General features: G+C 48.1%; 1 protein-coding gene across 1 annotated transcript in view; it reads left to right on the top strand.

Moving 5' to 3' along the window:
• The window catches only part of LOC142577847 (glutamate receptor ionotropic, delta-1-like), a 12,609-nt gene extending 5,499 nt beyond the window's left edge, over window positions 1-7,110 (top strand). Inside the window, exons 4-7 of the mRNA XM_075687285.1 lie at window positions 2,927-3,074; window positions 4,599-4,816; window positions 5,362-5,648; window positions 6,798-7,110. Coding sequence (XP_075543400.1) covers window positions 2,927-3,074; window positions 4,599-4,816; window positions 5,362-5,648; window positions 6,798-7,110 — 966 coding nt within the window. The remainder of the gene's footprint in view (window positions 1-2,926; window positions 3,075-4,598; window positions 4,817-5,361; window positions 5,649-6,797) is intronic.
• Window positions 7,111-13,024: the final 5,914 nt, after the last annotated feature.

Below are 13,024 nucleotides of genomic sequence, written 5' to 3' on the forward strand. Positions count from 1 at the left end.
TTTGTAAGCGACAAAAGCACTTACGCGAGTCTTTTTTAAAGCCTTTGTTATCGCGTACTGAGAAGGTGGTGGCATTCGTTAGCGACCGCTGTGTTATTTTTACACGAAGCCGTGCTGATGAGCTAGCTGGTTTTCCTATTTTCGCTTTTCGAGGACACCGTCTTTCTTGCGCTTCCTATGTCCTGACGTGTGCGTTTCACGGTGCTTCTAGTAAGCAGCAAATTAGCCTAACGGCCGAAGTGGGAGCTTCAACAGAAACGGCAATTCGGCGGTGCCCTTGAAACGTTTCGCCGGCAGAGCACAATTGGCACGGCCGAAGTGCAAGGCTGAAGTGGCCGCATAATCACCAGCACATACCCATCGTCTATCTCCATGGGCGCACGAGTGACAAAACGCAAGCCGAGAGTGGAAACCATGTTCTCGTGGGGTGCGTCGACTGGAAAGTAATTGTCCTGAAGAATCGCTTACGCATGAGCACCCCTTTACACCCTACATACTTGAGCCGTTTCGAGCCGAACTGGTAACTGTTACTATTTCTTTTTATGTCCATGTTCGGTTCGGGTTCAGGCACGTTCTAAGAATATCGGTCCCGGTTCATGCTTAGTTCCGGGTACGGTTTTCAGTTCTGGTTCGGGTTTGGGTTCGGTTCGATGCCCCGATTTAAACCAACGTTGCCACCTTGAAGACGATGAAAACCTGAACTGTTGGGTTTAACATACCGAAGCTGCACAGCGAGTTATGATGACGCCGTAGTGGGGAGGGCTCCTTAATTTTAAATCTTAAGCTAAGTAGGCGAATGTTTTCGCATTTCGTCTCTTTCGTATAACGTGACCACCGCGGCCGGGAATCGGACCCGCGATATGCCTGCGAGGGAACGGATGCTTGTTAATTCTAGCTCACTAATAGAGGCCAGAACTGAAGGATTAATTTTACCCATACAAAAAAAAAACACAAGAAAAACTTCGAATACTTGAATAAGTTGCGGCTGTTTCAGCTGTCTCAGAGGCTAAAACAGAGTCGCTCACAGGCTAAAACAGAGTCGGGCACCATCACAGATGCATAGAGCTAGGGGAAAAAATCAGACAATTCATTGGCACATTGAAACAAGTAAATAATATTTAACAGAGTGAAGCAGCACTTAGACAAAATGGACACTCCACCTTGTTATTAGCATCACATGCTAATAGCGTTATGACATTCATCGAATGAATATGCGCTGTGTCTAATCACGTCAAAATAGTAAATTGCTGGACTAGTTATTGCGACATTTTGGGCAAAGCGGAGCGCTTAGGCAATACGGAAAGGCAACTATAGCGTGAACAGCCACGGTGGCTCAGCGGCTATAGTGTTGCGCCGCTGAGCACGAGGTCGCGGGGTCAAATGCCGGTCGCGGCGGCCGCATTTCGATGGGGCGAAATCCAAACACGCCTGTTGGTCAAAATTAATCTGGAGTCCCCTATTACGACGTGCCGCATAATCAGATTGGGGTCTTGACACGTAAAACCTCATCATTTATCTAACTTTGAAAGTGATATCCACTTGGAACGAATTCTGAGATTACACCCGTCCCGCGATATGCATTCCCAAAGTTTGCGATTTAATGCAAGGTGTTCAAGTAATTAAAAAAATAAATTATGGGGTTTTACGTGCCTAAACCACTTTCTTATTATGAGGCACGCCGTAGTGGGGCATTCCGGAAATTTGAACCGCCTGGGGTTCTTTAACATGCACCTAAATCTAAGTACACGGGTGTTCACGCATTTCGCACCCATCGAAAGCGGCTGCCGTGGCCGGGATTCGATGCCGCGACCTCGGGCATAGCAGCCCATTACCAAAGCCACTAAGCAACCACTGCGGGTAGTGATTTTTGAACTGCAATGCCTAAAAAGACATTTTGTTAAAAAGTAAGTGGTACAACAGCGCATTTTTATCGCAAGTTAGACTGCTCTTCTGAAAACTGACCTAGGCCAATCATGCGCTCCGAACAACCATCTCCGAGCGCGCCTCTGGTGCAAGTTTCAAAATCCATTCCAAGCAGACCTGCCTTGTGTTTGGTTCGTGCATTGCAATGTGCGCTAAACCAATTGGTTAATTGAATAATGAAATTGTGTTAATTAGTTATGCATTTTAATTTCCAGTGTAAGCAATGTCAGGCTCTGCGGGCAATCTGGCTCAATAAGCAAATTAGTATACTATATGCAACAGGCGATTAAAAAAAAAATCCTGTTAGCGTTAAAATAAAACGCTCGGCGTAGCGAGGGTATAAGCAAAACGCACGGTCACGTTTTCTTTTTTAATCTAACATGGTGTCGTATGCACGTCAATTTATTTTTTCACAAGTTCGATTTATTCGTAATTTACGCTGCTACGTAATTTATTCTGCTAACGCACGTGCCGTTTTATCGCAGGTGTGCAATAATAAAAAGAAAAAGAAGAGAGAAAATCATGTGACCATGCGTCTTGCTTACTCTCGCTATGTATACTTTTTTTCCCCGTCGCTGCCATTAAAATTTTGAAAACATTGCTTCGTAGCGCAGTGCTCCATCATGCACGGTACCAGCTGGCCCCCTATAACACATTAAAAAGAAAGATAAATGCTAGAGAACAAAGAGGTAGCGCTTCATAAGCGACGGAAAACTGTAATAAAGGTACAAGAGAATATATATATATATATATATATATATATATATATATATATATATATATATATATATATATATATATATATATATATATATATATATATGTAAGTTGACCCCAGCGGTCTCCCACCTCGTGCTTAACAAGGTTCTTTTCGACGTAAGCAGGTTTAAGGAACGCGCTGCCTCGCATTCGCCATCGTGTAGGTTGTTAACTCCCTTAAGGCAGCGGATGTTTCTAAGAATGTCCGCCCTCATTGCTAATAACTGCACAATCGCCCGGGCAGGTTTGGGCTCTCCTTCTCAGCGCCATGCCCGTGCTCGCACTGCTGATAAGCCTGTCTGAAATCATCGTTCACAAGACGTCGTGGAGGAAGATACCACAGAGAGTGCACGAATGGGGTTGGGAACTCTTCAGGAACCTGCTCTACGAAAGTGCGTAAAGGCCGGCTTTGCATTCTTTACATTTTGGCATCACTCGCGCACACATCACACATGTTCATTGGACAAGCACGCACTTAGTTGCCACTGCACCGTTGCAGGCAAGGAACGCAGTAATTTTTTTAATTATGGGGTTTTACGTGCCAAAACCACTTTCTGATTATGAGGCACGCCGTAGTAAAGGACTCCGGAAATGTCGACCACCTGGAGATCTTTAACGTGCGCCTAACTCTAAGTACACGGGTGTTTTCGCATTTCGCCCCCATCGAAATACGGCCGCCATGGCCGGGATTCGATCCCGCGACTTCGTGCTCGGCAGCCCAACACCATAGCCACTGAGCAACCACGGCGGGTAAGGAGCGCAGTAGAACTGGTGTGAAAACAGTTACCTTATTGTATTTTCTTTGAAAGTAAAGGCAAGCAGATTAACAAACATACATCTGCTTGACGATATACATATCGTTTGAGGGGTCAAATGACCATCGTAGTTTCACTTTTGAGTCGTATAAGTCGAAACTCCAAGCACCTACGCTGATTCCACCTCCTAACCTATCGTGTCCGTATCACACCAGCAGTTCCCAGTATTATGGCGCATCCGGTGCCAGGATGGCGCTAGCCTATCACTCCATGGGAAATTCGCTATTGTCTGGCTGTCTTCTTTTTTAGTGCGATAGCAGTTATATGGGCACTCCAAGCGCATTTCTGCCGTCGCCGTCGGCGTTACCGTGAGTTAAGGGCGACAAACACGTTTAAGGGCCATAAACTCGTCGCCGTGCGCCGTATGTCCGAGAGAAATCGTGCAAAGGAGAGCCGGCGATGGCGGCTCAATCTCGCGCACGCAAGGGAGGAAAGCAGGGAGGAAGCGCGCCGTCTTCCGTCGCGCGCAAGAAGGACAGGGGAGGATAGGGACGAAGGAGGGGGGTGGGGCGTTCTCATCCGGGACGCTGTATCCTGAAAGCCATCTGCGACAGGGACAGAGTCCGCCGCGCGCTGTGTTTTCGCCGCTTAATTTGTGTTGACGCGAGACTCAGCGCGAAGGTCAATTCACTCTCTGTTGCTGCCGCGCCCCTCACCCTAGCGTTTTGACAGCGAGTTTCCACTGTCATTGAGTGAGATGTATTCATATTTGCTTGCGCGGGCATGACACTATGCTTGTTAATTTGGTTAGTAAGCCTATGTTTACAAGTTCATACGGCCGACAAAACTACTATTCCCACGTCGTATACATTTAGCTGTCCACTAATATGCTATCGCAATCGCTTCCAATTTCGGCCGAAACTGCGACTTTCTTCTAACTATTATACCAATGCTCTTCGACAGGTGCGTCGTTGAAAAAGAGAACTCTATATAGACTGGGCTTGACCGAGCACGTTTCCAATTAGTAATGGAGAGAGGCAATAACGTGCCCGACGGAAACTATAGAAACGGTTGCATCCGCCATGGGTGCGCTGCAGCGCACCTTTACATAGGCACGCGCTCGAGCACTAAATCACCTCCCGCCATCCTCCTTAATTCCAGGTTCACCGCGCATTCCCACACAGCCGTCTGCGCGCGTCGTCCTGACGGCGTGGCTGCTGGCCGTGCTGGTGATCGCCAACTCCTTCGCGGGACATCTCAAGTCCAGCATGGCCATCAAGAACGAGCCGGCGCAAGTGGACACCGTCCATGACGTGGTATCCCAGCGCGCCCTCAGACCCATCGTCTGGAAAGGATCACATTACGAGGCTTTCCTATCGGTCAGTTGTAAAATGCAAATTCTTGCGGGTGCGCATTCTCTTTCGATAAGAGCACACAGAAGCAGTAACTTAGTGTCGCCTTTTACAAATAACCTGGAGACGCGTGCTCGAAATAATGTCGTAAACCGCACCGTAATGCAGACAAAATTTTACACGAGTAAAAATACACGTTCTTTCAATTGCTCTAAATGACTGCCAGGGGTAACAATCTCAGCATAAAACTGGTCAAAGGTTTAAGCGTTCTTATTCAAAGCCACAAAATGTAAACTTATTTATCCAATGCTTCTTAGTTCATGATACTGCAACTGCGTTACAATTCATCCAGTTTTCGTCTCGCGATGGCAACTTAAGTAATTCTCTAAGAGAGTTGAGACAAATAAATTAATCTTTGATCAGTTTGAAAGTTGAGTTCTGTTTCATGATGACAGTGTGAAGCGCTACTGGACGAGGACAGAGAAGAACGTGACACACATTACCGTGAATCCCGCCCAATTAAGCAGCCCGCCAGCGTACGTTAGCCGCGTCGTGTTGGACCACATGCGCAGACTGCCCGCTCTCCGGTGCTGAGTTCGCTGTGGCGCATGGTGGGGCGCACCAACGGCTCCCAGCTGGGGCGCGACATGTTCCACGACGAGCACATGCGCCAGGTGGTGGAGCGGCGCGCCGTGCTCATGGTGGACCACATCTCGCTGCAGTGGCGCACGGCCGCCTACTGCCGCCGCACCCTGGTGCCCAGCTTCCACTTCGCGCGCGAGCACGTCGACGAAAACCCGCTCTCCTTCCTCATGTCGCGTACCATGCGCAGGGACCTGCACCGGCGCATTTACTCGAGGTGCGTGCGTGCGTGCAGTCATCGCTTAATTAATGCCTTTTCGGACGTGTGCTCAATAGCTGCAAAATAGTGGATGTGCCGTTTTCCTCGTCAATATATGTCGCTTACGCCGTTGATTTCCTCGGACTTATCCAATCTTTCTTGTTATTAGCACTTGAATGTCTAGTCGCGGTGATTTATTGGCACACTTCCCAATCGTAGAAAGTGCGGAACATGCTGATTTGTTCCAGTGTTTTCATTTTATTTTTCTGTGCAGTTGATTGTCCACAAACATTTGCAATAATCGTTTTATTGCCGGGGAAATATTATGTATCCTCAAGTTGTCGAATAATTAAAAATTTTATTTCCCGGGGAGAAACCAGCGACAAAATTCCGACCAAAATGTGCAAGCCTCCCCCCCCCCCCCCCAGAAACAAAAATATCAGATGACCAGCTGCGGTGGCTCGCGAACTATGGCGCTCGGCGGTTGAACACTAAAGCAGCAGGATCTACGTCCATTGCAGAAGCAGCATTTCGACAAAGGCGAGTTGCAAGAAAACCGGAAAACAGACGAGTTACATATATATATATATATATATATATATATATATATATATATATATATATATATATATATATTGCATGATTGCAGATATATTTTGATAACGAGATAGTTCTTCAACGTAATCCGTGACCTTCAGAACGTGGCAGTCACGACCGGAAGTGAACCAATGCTCTTCGTGTTCTGCAGCAGAGCTGCTGGCGAGAAACTTCGCTGCGCGCTGAAGAACTGAACCGAACGCCGAGTCCGTGGCACCGGTACAACACGGGCTGATGTTACTATAGGGGATCATGTTGAGCTGTCCAGAGGGTCACATGTATTAAGGTAATCAAAATCGGCGTAATGTGGCCGGACGGTGTTGCTTGACTGTGGTGATGCGCTTCGTATTTAATTGTTCGAAAGAGGCACTAGTAGGTCCAGGCGGCGAGAACTTCCGATGACATACACGTGAGCTTGAACTTGTCCGGTGCCGGTTGTTCTGCGTTCTCGACGCGTAACCGCGAATTACAGTCCGTTTTATTCACGCCAGCTGGCGAATATTGCTTAATTTGTTAACCCTTCTGATCGCGTACATAGCCTCTGCGCGCTTATACCGCGGCTCGGTGCAGGATTACGTGGATGTACGAAAGCGGCCTGGTGAGCAAATGGATGGCCGACAGCCTGGGCGACTGGCAACGCTGCGTGCGGCAGGCGGGAGGCCACGCCGCGGGTGACCTCAGCTTCACCGACACCCTGGCCAGCTTCGTGCTCTGGGCGCTGGTCGTGACGGCTGCCGCGGTGGCCTTCCTGGCGGAGGTGCTGCACCCGCGCTCTCACGCTCGGCGCCCGCACAAGCAGCTGCCCGGGGCCGCCGGGGCGACCCTTGCCGAGCTGAGAAGGTCGCACACTCCGCGCTCTAAACTATACCCGCGAGGCGACTGACTTCTGCCAAGCAGCGACGAGCCGATACGTCTGTGCTGCCTCGCTGAACGCGTGGGTGGGCTGGGGGTAGACGGAGGCGCGTGCCGCGTAAACTCAGCGCGCACTCATAATTTCCATGTCACCGCGTTTACATACGAGCGTATACGAGTGATCGCGCCACACGAATCGAGGCCGTATTCACAGAAAGCTCTCACGCTAAAATGTTGCGCAAGATGAGAGTTCTGCCAATCCTGATTACATGAATACTTTGTTTAGCGCAAAACAACAGATACAAGAAAGACGACCCCCCCCCCCCCCCCAGGACAAGGCGCTACTCTCAACTGACATCATTTTATTGCGTCACTCCTTTATAAACTACAGGAACATGCGCAGTGAGCGCCATGTGGTGGAGCCACCAACATCCGATCACAAGAGCGCACTTATGCGACAGAATCAAAAAAAAAACCATATTCAGCGCTTTATAAGGTTAAGGAAGGCCCACTAATGCACTGTGACCCCAATGACTGAATGAAGAATGCTTCCGATAACTCTCGGGCGGTGGTGTCACGGCTTTTTATCAAAATCGTGGTATCACGATATATGGGTTTGCACTTGCATATTTTACAATGCTGAGCCGAATCTCACGCTAGGTGAACTAAAATCGAAGGTGATGAACCTGGGAAACAGGGGCACCCCACAAGGGGCCGTACTTTCGCCCATGCTATTTAATCTAGCAATGACCAGAGTCGCGAGGAAACTGGAGAGTATAGAAGGTATACACTTTGCAATATACGCCGATGACATAACCATATGGAGCGCCAACGGTAACGTAGGCCAAACGGAGATCAGACTGCAGGAGAGCATACACGCCGTGGAAAGCACGCTAGGCGAGATGGGACTCAACTGTTCGGCGGCAAAGTCGGAGCTTTTGGTCCTAAAACATCGACGCAGGGGTCGAAGACCCAGGGGCTACGTCCCCGGGGAGGAACCCAAGATTATGTTACGCTGTCACGACGGATCCGCGATCAGGCAGGTGGAAAAGATTAAAGTTTTAGGCTTCCACATAGCAGCGGGAGGTACCAACCTGAATGCCATTCAACACATTTCAAACAAGACGGACCAAGTCATCAGGTTACTAAGGAGAATCAGCAACAGACACAGAGGCCTGGGTGAGGACAGCGCTCTAAGGCTAGTGCACGCCTTCGCTCTATGTCACTTCACCTACGTGGCAGGTCTATTTAAATGGTCGCAGGCCGAGCTGAACAAGCTAAACACTCTGATCAGAAAGTTAGTGAAGTGATGGGTATCCCCTAGGTATACCCATCAGCACCTCGAACGTGAAGCTCATGGACCTAGGCGTGCACAATACGATAGAAGAGATGACGGAAGCGCAACAGATGGCGCAGCAGGAAAGACTGACGAAAACGCGAGCGGGCAGGCTTATACTCAAAGCGATAGGGACAGACCCGAATAGATCGATGAACCCGAAGGAATCCGAGGTAGAATTGAGAGCGAACCTTAGAGACGCGATCAGAACCACCCCCCTCCCGAGAAATATGCACCCGGAACACAATGTTAGCAGGAGAAAAGCGAGAGCGAAAGCTTTGTTGAAAGAAATTGAACAGCTAGGACAACAGGCGGCCCTTGTAGACGCTGCCTGGGTCAAAGGCAAAGAGGCCTACACCGCCGTGGTGGTCGACAGCCGGGGCGAGGTGCGGGACGCCGTCACCATCTTCACTAAGGATTCCACGGTAGCGGAGCAAGCCGCGATTGCTCTAGCCATCAGGAACCGTAAATGGTCTTTCATCTATAGCGATTCCAAAGCAGCAATTAAGAGCTTTGACCAAGGCTATGTAGCTGGGACTGCGGCTAAAATTATCGACAAGGTCGAAACTATCAAAACTGAAATCCGCTGGTTTCCTGCACATATGGGACAAGTGAACGAGACTCGGCCCAACCTCAACGAGGTGACGAACGACCTGGCACGAGGACTTGCTTGCCGTGCCGGTCAGAACCGAACCGACGCCCACTACCATTCCGGGGAGCATAAAGATCAGTTACTAACTTACAACGACATCACTAAATATTACTACTTGGGGCGTAGGCAATTCCCTCTGCCACACGTAAAATTGAACAGGGCTCAGGCAGTGACGCTACGTTTACTGCAAACCGGGACGTACCCCACTCCGTATTTCATAAATAAAATTCACCCCGAAATAGAAATTAGGAAAGAATGTAACGTGTGCAATGGCATCATTGACATCAGACACATGCTGGCGGGCTGTCCCGCGACTCTCGCCGACCCCGAAGAAAAATGGCTTTACTGGCACAAGTTGATAACAACCTCTTCATATCAAGATCAGCTACGGGCTGTCCAGAGGGTCCACGATGACGCCATAAGGCTCGGCCTGGCGGTGCCGACGTGGACTCGGCCTGCCTCGGTCTGAAAAGACCGGGCTTCAGGACACTAATAAACTTTTGTGAATGAATGGAATGGGAACCTTTGCCTGTTCGGTATGGATCGCTCATGTTCTCTAAGGCGCTCGTTAACACCTGACTGCCCTGCGTACACTTTGCCACATGACAAGGGAATCTTGTATACCACACCTACGCTGCAATCTACAAATTTCGCGCGGTTCTTTTCGCAACCTGGTTTTTTACTTGTTTTAAAAATTGTGCTGTCCGTCTTTCTTGTGCCTGTGGTTTTGCGCTAAACAAAGTATTCGTGGATTCGCACCAACTAGCCCGCCAGCGCTTTGTGTTGAGCCAATCCTGATGCTGGAGATATCATTAGCCAAAGCGTCCGGCCAGTGGCGAAGACCGATCACGAACGAGGAGCTTTGTGAATTCGGCCCCAGAGGACTTGCATGGCATCAGCAGAACCGTGGCTCGTCGGTGTGCCACACTTCAGCAATAATGAACGTCGCAAAACAGACGCGGACGGAGGATAGCGTATACCGTCCTGTTTCTCCGCCTGTCTTGCGCCGTTTATTTTCCCTAAAATGTCGCGCGCCGTTGATCCAGACCGACAGATCAAAATACGTGTGACCTACAGCTTTATTATATACATTTCTTACGCTATTTAATTCAACCGTGTGAGTTGCTCTCACACACCTAGACACAATATTTCATAGTCATTCCATGGCGAATTACAGATCAACGTTATCCTCTATGTCGAGAGTGCAGCATACGTAGTTTTCTCCCATCCCTCCTACGGTCTCGGTAGTATTCTGGCACCCGGAGCTAAACTCTTTCCATGGCCATACACGTAATCTATGAGAAATTTAACCGTTTGTGGCACACTGTATACAAAGCTAGTTTCGACTAACTTATTGTTTTGACTGTAGCGCTTCCTTCCCACGAGCAGAGGCAAATGATCCGTACTCGTTCATGCAAGCGTACATACAACGTGACTCCTGTGAACAGCGTTCTTTGTATCTTAATGATATTTCAATGACGTAATTGACGCGTGGCATACTGTATACAAAGCTAGCTTCGGCTAACTTACTGTTTTGACTTTAGCGCGTAGAGGCAAATGATCCGTACTCGTTCATGCAAGCATACATACAACGTGATTCCTGTGAACAATGTCCTTTGTAACTTAATGATATTTCGATGACGTAATTGGCGTTTACTCTTAAATTTTCTGTTGAACAAGAACTATGCTATACACAAAGCTATAACTGCACATTACTGACCTATGCGGTGTACAAGATACACTAGTAACATGAGCAATGTAGTGTGAAATCACCTGCAGCAGCAGTGTAATGAAAAGTATGAACGAAAGTAATGGGTAAGCAATCTATTCTAGCGAAGTAAATTTACAGAAGAAAAAAATGGGTTGGATTGTATACGGCCGCCATTGTCAGATTCTGACTGGAAGCTTACCACTATCATTGAAAAGAAAAGTCTACAATCAATGCATTCTACCGGTGCTAACATGCGGGGCAGAAACTTGGAAGTTGACAAAGAAGCTCGAGAACAATTTAAGGACCGCGCAAAGAGCGATGGAAGGAAGAATGTTAGGCGTAACGTTAAGAGACAGGAAGAGAGCGGTGTGGATCAGAGAGCAAACGGCGATAGCCGATATTCTAATTGACATTAAGAGAAAAAAAATGGAGCTGGGCAGGGCATGTAATGCATAGGTTAGATAACCGGTGGACCATTAGGTTACAGAATGCATGCCAAGAGAAGAGAAGCGCAGTCGATGACGGCAAAAAACTACGGGGGGTGATGAAATTAGGAAATCCATAGCGCAAGTTGGAATCAGTTGGCGCAGGACAGGGATAATTGGATATCGCAAGAGATCACCTTCGTCCTGCAGTGGACATAAACATATGATGATGATGATGATGATTATGATGATGATGATGATCCACTACTGCACTAAATGAAGAGCAGGATTCACGAAATGCTTCTTGGTTATTTGGTATTTGCACGTAAATTGTAGGCGGACGAATGACGTAAACGTGTCAGATTACTTTCATGCATCTATACGATCCTTGAATGCAGTTTGAGTAAGCTAATGTGAAAGGTGCCATTAGAAGAATTACCTTGCGCAGTAGTGTACAGTGTGGTGAAAGCTGAAAAAGCTCGTAGTAACGCTGAAGCATTGTGGTAATCGATAAAGATCGATACAAAGAGTATTAAAGTCAAAAGGCTCAGCCTCTCTGAGTTTACTGAGATATACTGCGGCGATGAATGAAAGCGGGGTGTCAAAGATAACTCGCCGGCATTCTCTCCACCGCTAGGTGTTTCCGGAAAACCATGACTTGGCCCGTGCTTGAGGAAACAGCAAAAACAAGCTTACGCTCGGAATAGACATTACTACGTTCGACAAACACTCTGGCTACGCCAGTACCGTGGCAACATGGCGGACTAACCAAAGTGAATACACTTCGAAAACGGGGATTTCCGACTTACCAACTGGGGGTATACCAGGGCGCACGCTGTGACTGGCGCATCGGACGTTTGCCACGGCTGGGAAGCAAGATCAGTCACATCCGCGCGCGCAAATTGGGACTTAAATTAAATTAATAAATAAACAACAGGTAAGAGCACACAGCAGCCAATGACTAGGTCCTTCTGAATCAGCGCCCTTTCTGGTCAGGTCACCGAGCCAAATCAGTATCCGGCCTGGTCAACAGAGACCATCTTTGCACGCCGAGTGCTGACGACTCCTGCTTTCCCGCAGAAAGTGCTCGACCTGAGAGAGACAATGACGGCTGTTCAGAGCGCAGGGTGTATGGTTACGGGCCGTGTCCAGCTGTCTAAAGACTTTCGTACAATAGTTACTAGGGGGAACCGGCGCTGCGATAGTTCAGCCACCATGGGATACAATGGGTATAGTACATGGATTTGTCTGATCTCCAGATGAACGATGTTTAGGCTAATTCATCTACTACCCATCATTCCCATGCTGGCTTCTTGCAGCTCCTGTGGGCACTGGCGCCACAGTTACCTATAGCAATTGTATGAAGCTTTATGCAGCAGCCAGTCCACACCCGTCACTTAAAGCGTGAAGCAGTGACAGCGCATCTAGCGTGTTTGGCAAGCCTTCACAATATTTTGCGCTATATCAGTTTCAGATTATATTTTCAATGACACGCAAGGATTGCATGCCCCTCAGAAATAACTACACGCGCTAAACGTGGATTGAAGCCGTTGTTAAGTGGGAACGAAAAGGCAAGAACTAATCCATTTAAAAAAAAAACACGACTGTTTCTTTTTTTCTACCCTGTCTTTCTATCCTTGCTGCTGGTATCGCTTAGCATCTTTCAACTCGGTTTTTTCACCACAACCGCCGCATTGTGCAGCAATGTTTTTAAGCCCTGGAAATTCTAGATATGTCACATGTGTAGTATTACTGAAACCACGACGAGATTATTAGGCGTCTTTGCACGACACGAGACGCACGACACGGGCGTTTCTGCAT

Source organism: Dermacentor variabilis, chromosome 4, assembly GCF_050947875.1.
Source record: "Dermacentor variabilis isolate Ectoservices chromosome 4, ASM5094787v1, whole genome shotgun sequence".
In the NCBI taxonomy this organism is placed as follows: Eukaryota; Metazoa; Arthropoda; class Arachnida; order Ixodida; family Ixodidae; genus Dermacentor; species Dermacentor variabilis.